The sequence below is a fragment of the Bubalus kerabau genome, chromosome 1 (assembly GCF_029407905.1).
Source record: "Bubalus kerabau isolate K-KA32 ecotype Philippines breed swamp buffalo chromosome 1, PCC_UOA_SB_1v2, whole genome shotgun sequence".
NCBI lineage: Eukaryota > Metazoa > Chordata > Mammalia > Artiodactyla > Bovidae > Bubalus > Bubalus kerabau.
The window spans coordinates 89,873,253-89,892,991 of NC_073624.1; the positions used below are offsets into that span (position 1 = coordinate 89,873,253).

The 19,739-nt window shown below is 37.7% G+C and overlaps 1 protein-coding gene and 1 long non-coding RNA gene across 3 annotated transcripts in view; both read right to left on the reverse strand.

Moving 5' to 3' along the window:
* LOC129641686 (uncharacterized) overlaps positions 1-2,423 on the reverse strand; it is a 37,880-nt gene extending 35,457 nt beyond the window's left edge. The window contains exon 1 of the long non-coding RNA XR_008709404.1: positions 2,154-2,423. This is a non-coding gene — a long non-coding RNA (uncharacterized LOC129641686). The remainder of the gene's footprint in view (positions 1-2,153) is intronic.
* A 7,787-nt stretch (positions 2,424-10,210) lies between these two features.
* The window catches only part of RPAP3 (RNA polymerase II associated protein 3), a 36,341-nt gene continuing 26,812 nt past the window's right edge, over positions 10,211-19,739 (reverse strand). For both annotated transcript variants that reach the window (XM_055581842.1, XM_055581846.1), the window contains exons 13-17: positions 16,406-16,644; positions 14,980-15,166; positions 13,778-13,875; positions 13,214-13,314; positions 10,211-10,680 (exon numbers count right to left, since the gene is read on the reverse strand). In XM_055581842.1, coding sequence (XP_055437817.1) covers positions 10,595-10,680; positions 13,214-13,314; positions 13,778-13,875; positions 14,980-15,166; positions 16,406-16,644 — 711 coding nt within the window. In that variant the 3' untranslated portion in view covers positions 10,211-10,594. The remainder of the gene's footprint in view (positions 10,681-13,213; positions 13,315-13,777; positions 13,876-14,979; positions 15,167-16,405; positions 16,645-19,739) is intronic.

Consider the following 19,739-nt stretch of genomic DNA (forward strand, 5'->3'; position numbering starts at 1 on the left):
TCTGGGTCATAAAACAAACCTCAACACATTTAAAATAATAAGGATAATAAAAGAATACTACAAACAACTCTATACACACAAATTTGACAACTTAGAAACTGATCAATACCTCAAAAAACACTAATTACCATCACTCAATATTATCATCACTAAGTACCTCACTCAATATTAAATAGACCATTTGAATAGCTCTACAATATTAAGGAAATTTAAACTCCCCAAAAATATATCTCCTGGCCTAGATTGTTTCACTGGAGAATTTGATACAAAATTTGAAGAAGAATTAGTACCACTTGTACACAATCTCTTTCAGAAAACAGAAGAAGAAAGAACATTTTCCAATTCATTTTCTGAAGTTAGTATTACCCTGGTACAAAACCAAAGATGGAGAATGAAAAAGAAAGACAGAAAGAAAAGGAAGGAAGGAAAGAAAGGAGAGAGGGAGGGAGAAAAGGAAACCACAGGTCAATATTCCTCATGCATATAGACGTAAAAAAATTCTTAACAAAATATTAGTGAAGAGAATTCAGCATTATATAAAAAGAATTCTATACTATGACCCAGTGGGATTTATCCCAGGGATCGAAGGCTAGTTTAGCATTTGAAAGTCAACCAATATGATCCACCATATTAAAAGATTAATAGAAAAAAAATCACATGATCTTATCAATAGTGCCCCCAAAAAAGTACTTGAAAAAATTTAACTATCCTTGATTAAAAAAAAAAAAAAAAAACACAGAAAAATAGAAATAAAATGTACTTTCTTTAACTTGATAAAGACCTTATTCCATGCTCCTTCATGGAGATCCTTTTTATAATCTCTCCATCTTTCAAAAATTTGATATCTTATTTCCTAATGTTGCCCTTTTTTTTTTTTTTTTGCTGTTCTGATTTATCTATTTGTAATCCTATACTATCATTTTAGTAGGATCTGAAGAGAGAGGGAAAAATTATGGTGCTTAATCCATCCTCTTTATCCAAAAGTTCCTACTCATCCTTTTAATTACCACCTCCCTTTGAGAAGTCCTCTCACTGACCACAGTAATCTCTTTTAACTCCTAATTAAGTTAACATACAACTGTCTTCAGTTTCATTTTTACTAGCTTTGTGGGTCCATATCTAGGTTTTAAGATTTTTAAAGCAATAATGGCTTTTAACATTTCTATTTACCCATAGAACATCCAGTACAGTACTAAGTGTTCACTATTTGATTAATAAAAATAAGTAGATTAGTTTTATGAATTTATAATATAACCCAGTTTCTATACTTCAGATTTGATTTTTTATTAATGTTTCAGTATGGTGGATCAATGAACATATTACATCATGGACTTCACAATGCACCACCCTATCACACATGCCAACTTACAGGAGAAGAAGGTGTAAGAGGTCACATTCAAGTCCCAAAATGAAAAGCACACTGCCATCTCCTGGATCAAAGCTAATAAGGCAGCCCTTGAAAAAATGAATACAGCTCGGAGTAAAAAGCAGATCTATGGGAAGTAACTACACGTGAAAATGAGACTCTTTGCTTTCCTTGTAACAAATGTTAAGGACAATTAAAATCAATATTGATCCCTATAATAATGAAAATCTTAAATGTGAATTCAGATAGTTAAGGTGACCTGTTAAAACTGCCTTCCAAGTTCATCTAAGGAGCCTCATTCCCTTGTATGATTTTCTCTTTTCAAAAATGTCCTGGATTCAAAATTCTTCAGTGGTCACTGTTGTCATGTGGTCAGTTAGAGAAAACTTTGTTCTTCTTTTCTCTGTCAGAGGCAATGGCAGATTAAATGTAATGAAAAATGAGATGGCAAGCATGCAGTGCAACCTGACTATAGCATTTCAGACTACAGGCTGGAGTTTTTTCCAGACACTATACACCCACATTTTGACTGATGGACTCTGATTACCCAACAGGCTTCCTTGGATGAGAAAAGTGATAGAGTGAGTCAAAGCTCAAAGTCCAATCCCAGGTACCCAGAGTAACAGACAGAACCAAAGTAAAAATAAAGCCAAAATCTGGGGACACACAAGCATTCCTGCATTCTTGTGTGTTTCCTGGATTTTCTTTTCCCTTCGGCAAGATTCTCCCATCTTTCTGGGACACACAACTGGGGTTTTGGCCAAGCAGATGTAAGGTAAGTGCTTACCCACTCCTTCGGGGAAGTCCATAAAGTAGGAATGATACACGAAGAAGTGCAGAGGCTGCCAGCTGAGATGCTGAGCCTTTAAACGTGAAGCCCGTCTTCACAGAAAACTGTGAATCTCTGCGGAGACTATGAGGTTTACTCTCAAACTTTGGGGTTTACAAATCTGTTTCACCTGACTCAGGCAGTTGGTAGTGAAGAAGGGGCCCCCGTGCAAAGAAGCAGTGGACTTCACACGCAGGGATACCTGTTCCCTTTTCTGTCCTGATGCCCCAATGGCATCCTCAAGTGTCTGGCAACATTTCGTTAAACTCTGCCTTCCAGTATCACCTGAGTTTGGGAAACTAATGGAGAAGCCCGTGCCCACATATTGGGTAAGCTGGCCTGGGGAGGAGCGGAAGCTGGAGGGAGACTGGGAGATGGCCATGGCAGAGAAACCTGCTAGTCATACAGAAATGAGCTGACCAGCAGTCGGGGGGCACTTGTGCCGTGTAAGCACTCCCTGGGTTGGGTGTCGCTGGAACCCAATAAAAAGCTTCCAGTGACATAGGGAGGCAGCTCAGGCTATGTTTGGGAGCATCAGAGTGATGAATGACCCCCTAGAGCTGGATCCCTGGTGATAATACCTAAGTCAATTTGAGCGTGACTCTCTGGATTCTGCATCTTGGGGGCTTCAGATGGCCCTACTATTTGATCTGCAGAAGGGCTAAAAGCAGATGGGGACTACCGTATAGCATCCTCACCCTCCACTAACCTCAGCTTAGCTGTTACTAAGGTAACAATAACCAAAGCTATGTCAGGAGTACCTCGCACTGAACCACCTCAGGAGACTGCTCACCTGGAGACCCATGGATACTCCTGTCAAGTTGTGATCCCGGGACCTCAGCTTCTCCAGGCCCCACTCAGACAAAGCTCTGAGCCTGTGGGAGGTGGCAGGCTCCTTACCTTCCTCTTCTCCTCCATTTCCCCATTTAAGTCACGTTTTTCACTTCCAGATGACTAAACTCCTCATTGGCTTTGGTCTCCAAGGCCTGCCTTTGGATTATTTTCAGAATCCTATTCTCCAAGGCATGAGGATGTCATGGGTTTTATCACATAAAATTATCCCTGCTAATGGACCAATTAGCTCAAATTCAAATTATTATCATGCCTGGGCCAAGTAAAACTGTCTCCAAGAGGTCTAGAATAGACTATCCAGGCATTACAGAGAGCCAGTGGGGAGATGTAACCAGCAAGGGGCCCTCTGTCACCAATACAGGGCCAGAGCCAAGGACATGATCAAGTTTATAACCAAGCAGAGCTTCCACTCCTGCCAGACTCTCTAGATAACAGTGTTTGGTCTTGAATTGTAGGTTCCTGGCGCTAAAATCAGACCAGTAGCTGGAGAAACAGATTGGCACATCAGTGGTCTCTATTTATTGGTGGCTAATAAATGGATCTGAGTACCTTCCTTTGGTTTTCCTGCCATCCTAATAAACTACCACCGGCCCCACGAGCAGTAACTAATCACAAAGAATTCCAGGATATTTAGCACTCACAGGCTTGGTTCAAAGAGTAAAGATGAAACATGATATAATCTTTGGGGTATCAGACCAACGACCACAAAACGATGACAACTTGTGGTCTCAGTCTGGCCTTTTGCCACTGCAAATGCACTCCTTTACTGTAATTCAGGATCTGCCTGGAATTCATCATTATTACAGTTTTTGCTCTGATGTTACAGAACATATATATTCAAGGATTCCAGTGAGACTAAACAGCAAAATCACTACATCTTATTACTTTAATGGACTCTGTAAATACCAAAAGGATTTATTGGTGATGGAAACAGGGAGGCAGGAAAAAAAAAGAGAAACAGGTATTCCTGTATGCTGCGACTTAAAGCAGACTTGAGTATCACACACAGACACAGCCATTTCCCACCAATCACACGTGAGTATAAACACATATAGAACATGCACCACCCCCCACCCTGTCCCAAGGAAAGAGACATTTCTGTACACTTCTTTCTGACTGCATTTTCATGACATCTCTTCCTCTTCAAAGTCCAGTCTGATATTTATTTTAGATACAGGTCCCATGCACTAAAGTACTGAAAGAAGGGTACCTTCCCACACACCCTACCGTTTTATGAAACTGGAAAAGGGGACTCTGCTTGGTATAAGGTAGGCTTTCCGATGTGGTCAGTATACGACACTGTGGTGTGTGAAAATAGGTAAAGGGGGTCAACTGAATGGTGACAGATGGAAACTAAACTTTTGGTGGTGAGCACACACTATAGTGTATCTAGAAGTAGAAATATAATGTTATACACATGAAACTTATATAATGTTACATATAAACCAAAGTTACCTCAATAAAAAATAAACTTTCATTTTGATTCCATCAGAATGCTTTCTGCCACATACATGCTATTTTCTGAACATCCAGTGGGTGACAGTAATATCAAAGAAATCCACCTGCCAGCCTGTCCCCTCCCTGGCCCTGCTTTTGTGTTATCATGAAGATTGTTCAGCTATGACTGCAGTGTAGAAGGAAGAGCATGAGTGTCTAAGTCAGTCTAACTTCTGCTGGACTCCCAGCTTCACAGGACACCCTATCTCTCTGGGCATGCTTTTAGGATTGAGATGATATATGCAAAGCCCTGGTACAGTACACAGCACACAACAGAGTGCATACAAACGGGAGCCTAATATTATCACTAAGCCTGTTTGAACTGTTAGGACCAATAAGAGTTCCACATGAGACAAAATTCCTATTCCCTTTCCACACTCGTTAAGTATTCAAAAAATGTTTGCAGGTAGGAGATTTTTAAACACAATTCTATAAAAGGGAACTGAAATAATCCCCATCGATGATAAAAAGGTCTTTAATGTTCAACAAATGCTTTGAGCCAAACTTAAAAGGCTCTTTATCTGGATTCTTCAGCTCAGTTCTAGAGTGTCTGAATTCATTCATTCACTTATTTGACAAATATTTATTAACTTCCTGTTATGAGACAAGTAATGTGCTGTGCAAACCATCTCTTGAAAATACATTGCATGTTTATACCCCACTGGTATGAATACTCTCTAGTTCCCACTGAGCCCATGCTCAAAGGTTTGTGATGTAGAAGTTTACTCAGTGGAGTCCCTATCATTACTGGATTCCACGTGAAAAGACCTACTAGAGGTTTCCGGAACCAGCATTGAGTTCTGAGTCCTATCACTATTCACATGACTTTGAGCAAATAATTTAACCTAAGTGCTGCCCTAAATATCTCAAAGGACAGTTTCAAGGGTCACATAGGACCAACCAAGTGTCAAGAAAACTATACATCACATTGTTGTGATAAACTCTTAATCGTCTCTCTTGCCCTGGTTCTTCAAGAAAAAATTTCAGATGTATTCTAAACAGTGCTGCAAGTTCCATTCTGCTACATGATTAATGAAAAGATTGAGTCACTACCCCTGTGTGTTTTCACCATTCTGGCTATAGCATGGTTGTTTCTTTTTTAAACTCTCCTTTTGTATATCAAATTAATTCAGAATCACTTTTGCGTGGTGTTTGTGAACAACACACAGCGACTCTCTCCAGCTCTGCTGGCCTTCCAGTCAGCGAACCGTTTATCCAGCACTGTGCTCTGCTCTGCGCAAACAGACCTCCACATGGAGACGGGAAGCAACTCAGGAGACTCGTTAGTGAAAGACAAGAAGACAACCAGACAGGGCTTGGAAGCGTGTTTGATGTATTTCAGTAGTGTATTAGCAGCTGAGAATCTTTTATTACTGATGATATTTTTACATACGTTTCAGTATTTCTTATTTCTATACTCAACCTTTATTAAGCTGCTCATTTTATCCTGATTTCATTCGCCCCACACTACCCAAGGGATGTCCCTGGTTTCATGAAACATTTTCCCCCATTATCAGCCTCAAGGTCATCATCAATTATGTTCATTTTGATGGTTTTAAATGTCGTCAGTAAAGCAAGCGGTAAGTAGATTAAACTAGACAGCAAGAACTCAGACTTTTATCTTCTTCATTTACACTATTCCCCAAAGAGATAATAAACAAAAGAAGGATTATAATGAGGCCTAAATTTAGTTTTATCCAGGTTGACTGCATGACCATCTATCTTCCCTTTTTTCCTCTGACCCCTCAAGCTGATTATTTCAAAACATCTAGTTTAAATGCTGCAAGAGCATTACATGAAATATAAGATCCTCCAGAAGACACGTGAAATGACAAGCCTACTAGAGTGTTCTCCCTGCAACCTCACCTGTGTGAGCAGGTCTGGGTTTGCTGTGCCATCAGAAAACTGCTGACCATTAGAAAATTGCTAAATCACAGCAATTTCTGTTTTGTCATTTCACTATCCATCATCTACTCAAGGCAGTTAGCATGTTGTCACCCCTCCCCCACCTGGCCAGAGCCCACCAGGCCCTCAAGACCCACTCAGACCCCACCTCCTCCCTGCAGTCTTCCCTGCTGCCCACATCTGCAGCTCCAGAACCATCCGTCATATTCCTCTACTGGGCCTTTCATCATCCCCGGTCCCACTGGTTTCGCACCTGTCAGCACGGCGCCAGTCACCGACTGCCAGCCGCTGATCCCATGAGCCACGAGAGAACTGCCTATCTCCCAGAGAAGTCAACCCAAACTGAAGGGGCCTAGTCTTCTCAGATAAGCTGCCCCCAACTCTGGATCCTCTGAACAAGGATGCCAAATCCTCTGCAGGCCCTCTGCACTGTTAACCACGGACCCACAAGAGTCACATCTAGTGGGGCACATATGGATTATTAATATTTAGGAAATACAATACCCAGGGTAACACAATTACCCAGAGGCCTTTTTTGCTTTAACTCCACAATAAGCATCAGCTACTGAAGGTTTCCAGAGCACTGAAGTGCTCAAGCAGGAACAGCCATTTTCAGAAGCGAGATTAAGGAATTCTGCCTCCTCACCACTGCCAGGTTGGGATTAGAAGGCCACAAAGACTGCTATGGAAAATAAAAGATGTCACTCATCATGCTAAATGTCTTATGGCAAGATGGGCTGATGCTAGAACTGAGTTAAAGTGAAGCTATCCATCTTCACACTTCAAGGGGAAATAATTGAATTGTTAAACCTATAGAAGCTCAATAAAACAATTAAGTTAACAAGGATTTTTAATCAAGTATAGCTCATTTTTCTACTTTCCAAGTGATTTCTATGAAAGAGTTGTGAATAGTGTGCTTCTCCAGTGAATTAGAAGTTTTTCTTTCTTTTTTAAGGCCACCTGCTTTATAACTCACTGCAGGAAAACAACTGACTCTCTCATCTCTTTTTCAAAAGCAAAAGCTCCTGAAAGAATACCTCCCACTTTTTTCAGATTTGTAAAAGCATGAAAACATGATTTCTTTAAAAACATCTGTGAAGATTAGCGGTAGCAAATTGTCTGCTATCATAATCAGTCAGTAGCCACACACCCTCCCCCCAAAAAAACAGGAGATGGTATGTAGTAAACTAAATCGACAGCTTCTTTGTGGAGTTTGTGTCAACATCACTGAATCTTACTAAGGAAAAACCAACTATTTAGCAGATGTGATATATCTGTAGCTTCAAAGAGCAGGATTAATGACAGTCTTGCATTAAATAACCACAGTGAGAGAAGAAATGCACTAACTCGAACCTAATCTGGGAAGAAAGGTGGTAATAATCTAGACTGCTGCTGCTGCGTCGCTTCAGTCGTGTCCGACTCTGTGCGATCCCATAGACAGCAGCCCACCAGGCTCCACCGACCCTGGGATTCTCCCGGCAAGAGTACTGGAGTAGGTTGCCATTTCCTTCTCCAAGGCATGCAAGTGAAAAGTGAAGTCGCTCAGTCATGTCCGACTCCTAGCGACCCCATGGACCGCAGCCCACCAGGCTCCTCCGCCCATGGGATTTTCCAGGCAAGAGTACTGGAGTGGGCTGCCATCGCCTTCTCCGAATCTAGACTGATCTATCCATAAATGTTAACTGAGCCTCTGCCATGGACAAAGCCAAATTTAGCACTAAGGACATACAAGACAGTGTCATGACGTTCAAAGCAGCTTCAAAATCTAGTATGGGGTCAGGATGTACATACATGAAAAATTAACAAGAAACAAATGAAAGGAAAATGTAGCCAATCAAATTCTAATTCTATCCCATACATCAGCCCTGATGGTATATGGAATTACTTATGATCCCCAGGGCAAGTCAAGGGGCCCTAATATGTTACATAACCTTCACCTCTGTTGATCCCTCTGCCAGGACCCTCTCCCTCCCATCATGCACCTGGACCATTGTTCCCATAGCTCAAGTCTCATATAAAACGCTGCCTCCTCCTACCCTGTTTCACCCAATCTGATTCAGAGCTGCACCCTCCATGCTCCCCCAGTGCCCTGTCCAAACTGTTTCAGAGCACTCATGACACTATACCATAAACGCTAGTTTATCTAACTCCCCAGCTACACCGAGTTACCGGAGGGCAGAAACTGTGCCTGTGTCTCACCCAGCACTTAGTTACCTTCCAGCACAATGGATTCTCAGGGAATGTTTGAATGGAAGTGAATGAATACCACCAATCCCTGTGGATCCCCCCTCCTTAATAAACCTTAAACTCATCCTGTCTTCCATTCCTGTGCGCCAGCCAGTATAGAATGACAGCTAGGCAAGAAACCTCTGGGTAAAGACCACCTATTACCAAGTAACCATGAGCAAGTCACACACCTATATATGCCTCAATTCACTCAATCTGTAAATCAGAGATAACAGAACTTATCTCCTAAGGCTGCTGAGGATTTAAATGGAAAAAAAAAAAAAAAAAATGACATAAAACCCCTAATGTCAGGCAAATAAGTACTTCATGTTATCCACTATTATTAGTTCAAATGGTATTCATCTCCTATATTCCTCTAATTGGTCTGTTTCCAGCCACACCATCACTGCAATCCAGCCCTCATCACTGCTACCAGAATCATCTTAAAAATCAAAACACATGTCACTCCCTTGCTTAAAACCCTTCACTAGCTCCTCATCACTTTCAGAAAACTGGCTTATTTTGTCACTTCATGAAAGGCCCTTCATAATCTGACTCCCACTCCCTCAACCATCTCCCCACAGCCAAGCCTCGCAAACACCCTCCTGCAGGCAAATCTCAGCAAAATCACTTTCTTATTAATGACTTAAGAAAAATTCAAGTCATTTAAAATTCATTACATAGCTTATGTATAAACTTATGTAATAAGCTATACTTTATGGCTAAACTTCATTGCCTATTTATATATCATAGCAAAACTATACATTTAGCAACATATATAAACTCCAAGTATGTTGTAAAACATTGGGCTATACAACTTATGATCATCTTAATAAGTTATACCATGAACTGGGGAAATTATCTTTTTTAAACAGATTGATCATTCCTCAAGCAATTACAAGCATAAAATATGTATGGTGCAACAAAAATAAAGTCTTAAATTTGACTGTCTTGTTGATGCTAACAACAGCTATAGGATGGTGACCAGAGGTCTCTAAAATTAATTTGATTTTAGCAATATTTACAGGATGCCCAAAATTTGCTAGGTTGCTAGTCTGAATATTTACTAAAATTGATTCTTGCCCTCCGTTCCATTAAATTTCATAAATATCAAGTGAGCACCTAGCTTTATGCAAAGGACTGGGCCAGGTACCATGCAGAACAAGGGTAAACAGAACATTAGCCCAGATTGCAAAAGTTCACAGTCACCACACTCGCATGAACCATTTACACACAAGCTATACGCTAATTACTACCTGAAAATTCCAAGTGTTTAAACGTTTCCACCTTGCTTTAGACGATCTGTCTTATATTTGACATATAACATGGATATTATATGGAAAAAAACTGTAGCATTAAAATTTAAGGAAGCTGTGACTCTCCAAGTAATCTTTTAAAAAGTCTAAATAATAAAGTCTTCCTTCAAAATAAATACTAAAAATACACATCCTGCAACTAAGCAATTTAATGTTAGTGAACTGGCACAATGATATGAAACCATTTTATAATGAAACAACATGATTATCTACCTAATTCTCTATATATAAATATAATTTTATTATATGCTTATGAAGCAACCTTATCATGTGGTTACAAAAACTCATAAAAATATACAAATAATGTAACATGAGGCACTGAAGAATACATCTAAACATTTAAAGTGACTTACAAAATAAAATACTGATCTTTACAAGTATACCTCATTATTTATATTTTTATTTTCAGAAAAAACTTATAAATAGTTCACTTAAGTATATTTCTCACTAATCACAATTCACTTTACAGTTAATTAGCTTATGTCCAAAAACAGTCCTTTTTCTGTATGATTTAATTTTCTTAAAAAGCAAAACATTTAATTTCAGTAGAAAAAAATTTACATATGAAATTTAAAGAGGCAATAATTTCAGCAAAAATGGAAATCAACCACCATATCTTTTCTTGAGTTCTTCAACAGAGTTATCATTCAATCCTGATTTGTCTATGTGATTGAATAACACACATGTAACTGAAAAAGAAAAAAATTTCATTTTAATCTCCATTTTTAAAAAGTAAAGCAAAAATTAAAAGGAATAATCAAGTCTGTTAAATACTTTTTACATTTTAAAGCAATCATTAGGGTTATTTGTAAATTCTAATTCAGATATTTAAAGAACCAACCTGAGAACAGAAAATTATACAGCAACCCAATGATGCTTCTTGCCAGAATATTTTGCTTTAGCAATAAACAATTTTCCCTATATCCTTAATGACATGAACTTTGCAGATTAAACATAATTCATTCTGTACTACCTTAAAGATTTTTGCCCCATATAACAAGTATACTTTTATTTACTTAATATTCCAATTAACTGTTTTTCAAACTGAAATCATTTTATTTTAAAATAAAATTTTTTATCACTACTATAAATAGAAAATTAGCAGTAATATCCACAAAAATCATGTTTGATAGGTAAGCTATATATTTTTAAAATATATAATAAAATATATAACAATTAAAAGTTAAAAATAAGATTTCCTTATGAGTCATATAAAATCTTTATTTTTCATACAGGTGAACTGTCCACAGTTAACATTTTGGAAAACACTACTATAGAGTTCATACTATATCCCTCAACATTAAAACTAGCTAACAGTTGTTACTAATAACAATGATAATAAAAGACAACAATAGCTACTATTTATTGAATATTTAGTTACATGCTAGAAACTACTCTAAATGCTTCCATGTTTAACCTAGCAGAGAGTGGTGATCCAACCAAGACAGTACTGTTGGTAGGCCAGTTTGGAAGACCAACTCACATTCTTTGAGTACACTTCAAGTAACCACATCATAGTGACAAGAAATCCATTCAGTCAAGCACTCATGCTAAGGTTTTTATGTACTAAGCCCTATTCTAATACCCTGAGACCTAGAGAACAAGGTAGATAAAAGTTCCTGCTGTCATGGAGCTTTCATTCTATTAGGGATAGAGAAATAATACATACTTAAAATACTGTCCACTACTGTAGTTCTGTCTTATGAAGAAAACAAAGCCAGGTAAGATGACAGACAGTGAGGAGGAAGGGGAGGCGGGCAGTTATTTTGAGCAGGCCTGCGAGGAAAGGTGACTCTGAGGCAGTGCCTATTAGGTGGAAACTGAATGAAATGAAGAAGAGGCAGGGAAGGATAGTCCTGGCTGAGGGAAACAGCAAACACAAAGACCCTGAGGCTACAAGAAGCCTGGCAACTTGGTATATTAAAAAACACAGTCAGTGAGGTAGGCAGAATGACTTTAAACAGTGATAGAAAATGAAGTCAGAATAGTAATAACAAACTAATACCTTCAGGGAATTTCAGGGACTGTTTCTGCTTAACTAAAGATTAAGCAGAGAATTCTTTTGGTTTAAGTTTATTAAGAATCTCTCTAAACTAGGTCCACTTCCTTAAATACAACATAGAGAGTATTTTCTTTAGTGATTCAGACTCAACGTCACTGCTACAAACATAAAGAAGAGATAGAAAAGGAGCTCAAATGTGTTTAGTCCAGGAGGTGCATTCTAATGATTTTTCTCTTTCTAAAACTAGACTATAGCTTAAAACTCTTGAGTACCATTGACCCTTGAACAACATGAGTTTGAACTGCACAGATCCACTTACAGATGGGTATTTTTCAGTAGTAAATACTATAGTACTACATGATCCAGAGTTGACTGAATCTGGATGAAGAATCTCAGATGCTGTGGACTGGATGTAAAATTGTATGTGGATTTTCAACTGCGTGGAGGGCTCGTTCCCCTAACTCCCACACTGTTCAAGGGACAACTGTAACTGAAGTGTCTCCATAGTTTGATTTTACTTAAATTAGGGTTCCCCAAAACTGACACTTTATGCCAAAGACTGAGATGTAGAAATAAATAAGGGATATAATTCAAGTTCATCACCTGCCTCTCTTTACCCTCTAACTCTACAATTCAGCCACAATGCACTCCTTTTAATTTTCTGAGTTCAATTTGCCCTCTCCTGCCTCAAAACCTCTACACATCCTCACTCCCTTCATCTGACTCCAGTAGTTTTTTGAGAATTCAGCTTAAATCAAACAAATTCAAAGATATTAGCCAAAAAAAAATGGTTGCGACCACCTACATACCCACATCCCACTGCATGCTCCTATGGCAGGGACCCTGTACATGTTCCACCATGCCAGAAGCTCAACCATTACACTGATACTATATTTTCAAGTAGAAGAGTTCAGACCACCTTGGTTTAAATCCTGGGTCTGGCTTCCTAGCTGTGGAACCTCAATCAAGTTCCTTACCTATATATGCCTCAGTTTCCCCTTTTGTAAGAGCAAAATGATAATCATACCTACACCTCACAATGTTGTTTTCAGACTGAAAAATTTTACCTAATTTAACTATAACTCAATTTAATTAAACTGCAATTAAATTGCACACACTTTGTACATAACTGACATGCAATAAATATTTTCTATCATTTGTTAAATAAAGGAACACACAAGAATAAAGAGTAAAGAAAAAGCTTTTTCTATAGAACTCACTTTTCTTCTCAGATTCTGACATAAACATCACTGCCATATCAAACCTTCTTAGTTCAGAAAGTCTTTGTAAGATTTCAAAGATGAGTGATGGCTTTTCTTTCCTGAAGTCCAAATAAAAAGCAAATGATCAATTAAAAGCAGCTCATTTAGTTCTGCTTACTAAAATAATATTTCTAATTATATATAAATAAAGTCTTCATTTATCTTTTGTTCCTGCACACTGTCTATATTTTAAGTGCCCAAATGAAGAGCTTATCAAGTCAACTGAAGAAACTAATATTCTTAAATGTGAGGCATAGAAGAGACATTATTAATCTGCTATAATACTTGTCACTTCTATACTCCACCTGTCTCTAAAAAAATCTGTAAGTCCTTTTTTCTCCTAATCATTTCCCTTTTCATGTTTATACTTGTATTTCTTTACACTACTGCAACAGTAAACTTGACAATATAGCTAATTCTGCAAAATAAAGGGTAGCAGTATGATACCAAAAAGGATGAATTTTCCAAATAACTAAAAGTAGCTGAGCATTACAGTAGGAAAGTATAACTAAATTTACTTACTCAATGTAAAAGTCATGCAGAATTTTAATGATTTGGTTGAATACATCTGGATCTAGATTTTTCTGAAACAACTTGGGATACAAGGATGGTTCAATTTGCTTGGGAAAAACAATAAGGAGTTAGAAAATTATGGCAATATTCCCAATCACAAATTATTTATATAATAATTGCTTAGATCAACATAGTAAAGAATAAGTACTATGTATAAGTATTTAATGAATAATAATGGGGAATCACACTGAAATGTAACTATGACAGAAAGTTAGAGGGACTGTAAGATACTCACTCTGCTCAATTCACAGAAAAATCTCATGGAGAGACGTATATCACCCAAGAGAAATAGGAAACAAGAGAGCTCAAGGAGCAATAAAAAGAGAGTTTAAAAAATAGATCTACATGAGATAATATATTTTGAAATATTACATACCACACAATTATAAGAAATTATTACAGTAATTACACTTGAAAAAGTGCTAAAAAAATCCATTATTTGGTGAATTTCATATGATTTGACTCTTTTCCTTGAGCAAATAAAAGTTCATTTTCAGGAGAATGATTACCTAAATATTGTAAGCATAGTTTGGCACACAGAAGGCACTCACTGTATTTTAGTTTCTTTCCTCATCTTAAAGAATGAAGAATTAAGTTTAAGTCCTGATGTATGAAATTAGATTGTTTCTGTTACAAAACAGAATTTAACACAGAACCTATTTCCAAAGGTTCCCTGGTTGCAAATACTTAAAATGGCCTGATCAGGATGATGTATATGCCTAATCAGGATGATGTATTTATTAGGCAAGGGGTAAGAGCATTTTCTACAATCACACCGTGAAAGAGACGCGAAAGTGAAAGTCACTCAGAATGCTGGAGTGGGTAGCCTTTCCCTTCTCCAGGGGATCTTCCCAACCCAGGGATCGAACCAAGGTCTCCCACATTGCAGGCAGATTCTTTACCAGCTGAGCCACCAAGGAAGCCCAAGAATACTGGAGTGGGTAGCCTATCCCTTCTCCAACGGATCTTCCCGACCCAGGAATCAAATCGGGGTTTCCTGCAATGCAGGCAGATTCTTTACCAACTGAGCTATCAGGGAAGCGCAGAATCATACTGTTCACAAAGCAAATACAACCCTATTATTATACGGCGACAAAAGAAGTTCTTTGACCTCTAACTTACAAGAGAACTACTAGCTTCCTACCTCTTACCTTCAAGTACTGATACAACATATCTGGAAAACTTTTCAGTTGTCTGAAATCAGATTCAAGCTGAAATGAGTTTGCAGGAACTGGAGGAAGAACAGTCCTGATAAACTGAGCAGGTGCTTTGTCTACCTCTGTAGGAATTTTCTCGCTGAAAGACTGACATACATCCTTTTTCAAATTGACATGAGAGCTGAAATATTTCAGAGGCATCAAATAATCAGAAAAGAAACACAAACAGTCAAAGTTTATATACAGAAACATCAATAGAGATTCTAAAATTTCTGACTTTATTAATAGTGTTATCTATTTATATTCTACCAGTAGTAAATTCTTTCAGCTGATAATATATGTATAATTTTGGCAAGACATTATACTTCTACAAACTTTCGTGCACTGACTATGTACTGCCTATTCTCTTTAGCTGGGCTAACAGCCTTGCCACCTTTTGACAAACTATTTCCATACACTGCATTAGTAGTAACAGTGTTAGTGCTCAGTTGTGTCTGACTCTTTGCAAACCCATGGACTGTATTCCACCAGGGTCCTCTGGCCATGGAATTCTCCAGACAAGAAGACTGGAGTGAGTTGCCATTCCCTTCTCCAGGGGATCTTCCCAACCAAGGGATCGAACCTGGGTCTCCCACATTGCAGGTAGATTCTTTTCCGTCTGAGCCACCAGGGAAACTCATACTGCATTATTATATCACATATACTCACAACTCAACCTTTCACTCTGAACTATCTGAATTATCACAGTTTAAAGAAAGATTTCAAAAAGAAAGAAATGCTTCCTCCTTTAAAAAAAAGTCTGCCTACTTAAAAGTTTTCCTACAATCTATACTATCACTCTAAATAGAACTACTAGAATTCAAAGTTTAAAAAAAAGTTTTTAATAGGACTGTTGAGTAGCAACGCAAGAATATATAATAAAATTTTAATACCCCAAAGTAAACTATTAATCTATGTCTTTTATATTCTCATGATTAAAAAAATACATGACTTTTTAAAAAATTCTGAACAAAATTTAAAGAGCCTAAAAATAATCATAAATATCAAAGGCTAGAATAATGACAATGCCTAAATTCTACATTGTTTATGAAGCTTCCCTTCAAAAAATTAAAAATTTTTGCTGAATTACCAAGTGAAACATATTTACTTAAGTTCTAGAAAAGAAAATAGATGAAATCAATTTGTTCAAGGTACTGTTATTATTTCTAAATTCCTCACTATGGTAAAGGAATAATGATAATTCGTTCAGCAAAACCTCTCTTACATTTAAGTAAAAAGAATAAAAAAGAACAGAATCTAAAGTTGGATAGTTCAAAAGGTTATGAGGAAGAATACAACCAGAAGTCTTATCAGTACTGTCAATTTTCCAGGGGAATTATTACCATTCAGATGATTATCAAATAAGAGTATTTCTACTCACTGAAGAGCTGAAGTATCACTGATTTCTTCTATTTTCAATACTTTGGCTTTTGGGACACCACTTGTGGGCAAAAGATCATCTTGGCTCGAGTTCTTACTTGTCGTGCCTGTGGTCGCTGTTACACTTGCCAGGGTAACAGGATTACACTCTGGAGTAGCCACGGTAGCAGTGCTATCTGACACATCAACAGTCTGTATCAAATTACCAGTTTCTTCAATAATAACCTTCTTGAGTGGCTTCTAAAACAATAAAATCAATTCTTTACATCAATAAACAAAGGTTTCTTATTTTAGGGTCACAAATTAAAAGGTTACAATGTTCTTTCAGCCAATATTCCAGCTGTAAGTAAATTCAATCTGGAGTCATACCCTCTGAGAATGCAAAGAACAAAAAGCATCACGGCACATACCATATGCATGTCTAAATGGGGGAAAGACGGTGCATGTAAAAATAATTAGAAGGCACTATAAAAGGTGAAGTACAGGGTGCCCAAAGAACAGAGGAAGGAAGATAAAAATTGACATCAGGGATGTCAGAAAAAGCTGCACAGAAAAAGCACACAGGACTGGCGGCGTGATAGGGTACAGCGTGGCCAGTGGGAAGGTGAGGCGTCCACCACGGCTGGTGCAAGGGGAGGAGAGGTGAGACAAAGCCGGAAAGGCTGCTTAAAGACAGCTTACAAAGGGATTTGTGTACCATCTCAAGGAGTCTTGAGTTTATCCCAGAGGCAACAAAACCAAGAAAAAATATGGCCAAATGACATCAGTACTTGTAGGCTAGCTAAGCAGAACAAGGTCAGGCAATAAACAGCATTCTGTATGAAACAGACTAATATTTAAACCTAACTGCATCTTCTTCATATGTAGCAGCAAACAGACTAATATTTAAACCTAACTGCATCTTCTTCATATGTAGCAGCTGGATAAAACCACCCCAGAATTAAAGATTTGTCAAATAATATTCACAAAGTTGGTAAGTACTTGACCATAATAATGGTTTTTAATTTATTAAAATAAATAGCATTCACTATTTATTTTAATCATAACAGATGTTAAACATTTTCAATTTCTTTCTCAGCTTACATGTAATACTTTAATTTTTAAAAAAAAACTTTCAGTATATTGTTTTCATCCCAACTATACGACTGAATTTTAAATTAAAAAGTTGAAATATAAAAACCTTTTATACTAAACTCAGTGTTAAAACCAGACATCACACTAGCATAACTAAGAAACGACCTAATGGTAACAACTGAGTGTTACGGATGAATACACATAAATAAAGAAGCTATTATAAATTTGTTAACAGAATCCTGTTAGCAGTTCCAGCAGTTCTAAAGGATAGTCATGTTAATCTAAGGCCTCTGCTTTGCTGAGAACTATCAAAACCAGTAAGCTTTCTATCAAAATATTGACCAAGAATGGACGTGTTAATGTTAAAAAATAGTGTTAAAGAACAGACTATAAAAAAATAGACTACAACTACTGAATTATACTGATGCAGTCCCATTTAAAACCAAATCCTGGGGACTTCCCTGGCAGTCCAGTGGTTAAGACTGTACACTTCCACTGCAGGGGACACAGGTTCAATCCCTGGTCAGGGAACTAACATCCTGCATGTCACACCATGAGGCAAAAAACAAAAAACAAAACCTAAATTCTGTCAATGACAATGTTTAAACTGACCCAAGTTAATGAATTTCCTAACAGATGATCTGTTTAAGGGTAGACCACTGGTTCCTGAGAGCTGCTCAATGTTACTGATGATGGCTGGGAGGGATGAGGGGATAACAGTATACTGGTAAAAGGAGAAAAACATAAAAGATACCACTATAGCTGAAAGATATAAGGAAACATAAAAGCATAAATTCTTTTTATTTTCTGGCCACATCTCACAGCCTGTGGGATCTCAGTGCCCCAACCAGGGCTGAGCCCCTGCAGTTGACAGTGAAAACAGAGTTCTAACCACTGGACCACCAGGGAATTCCCGAATTCATCTCTTTTTCAATTAAGATTTAGAAACATAACATTTTCTTTAGCTTTATGACCATTCTTTAGCTTTATGACCATTTCAAGAAAAAGAAAACAGAAATGAAAATAAACAGAAAGAGAAGAAAGACCAAGTAGAAAGGTGAAATTTTCATATGGGAAAACAGGAAAATGAAAATAAAATAATAGAAAATAAATTAGTGGAAACTAACTCATTTCCTATCTAGGAACTCCAGGCCCAGCAGGTCTAGATTACTGCTCACCTACAGTCTCTCTAGAGAAGACATGCCAAAAGTAGTCAAACCTGCAGCTCTTAAGCACAGAACTCCGTGGTTGAACCTCTCGCTTGAATAAAGTAACCCCTTTCCTGACCACTGTCCTCAGTGTTCAGGTGGCCTCACACAAAGGCCACACAAAGGACTGAAAGGAGATTAACATTTCTTTCACCCGAAACTGCCTTAGCATTCCTGGACATCATTTCCTTTGATCTCAACTAACCTATGAGTAATTTTCAGCTTAAGCAGAAAAAGTCACATAGGGATCATACCTGCCTAAGATTTTAAAGCTTATGAAGTGGTCTGCCTGCCTAAGTTGCTTCAGTTGTATCTGACTCTGCAACCCTATGAACTATAGCCTGCCAGGCTCCTCTGTCCATGGGATTCTCCAGGCAAGAATACAGGAGTGGGTTGCCATTTCCTTCTCCAAGGGATCTTCCGATCCAGGAATCGAACCTATGTCTCCTGAACTGGCAAGAGGGTTCTTTGGTGGGGTTTTTTTTTTTTACCACTACTGCCACCTAGGAAGCCTTTATCAGGTGGGACTCAAATCAAACCAAAAGCATCATACCAAACTGCCATACTATTTTTAAAATAATGCCCAGATTTTAAAACGGAGACCTATTACAAAAATAAAGAGCAAATTTTCCCCTTCCTACTAAGATAATGATTTTGCTTGTGTTGCATCAGTTACAAAATGGTTAACCCCAGATCTCTCAATTCATGGAGGTATTCTGTTTTGAGATCCAGCCACAAAAGATTAAAATTCATGTTGTATTTTCACAATTACTAACATAATTGATTTACAACCTGAGGGAGGACAGAACTCAACAGGTTTATAAAAGCTGTTTAGGATACACTGGCCACAGAACATTCTTCCATACAGATATTTGACTTACCACGTGGCAGTGTTTTTATAATTATGGACAAGCAAACTGTGACAAAGGCTTATTTTTTTAAAACTTTGGAATTAATTTTTGTGACAAAATTTTACAGAGATGTAAAAGTATAAATCACATTGAATTAAACATTTAATCACCTTTACTGTAAAAAATAGAATAATAGGTAATA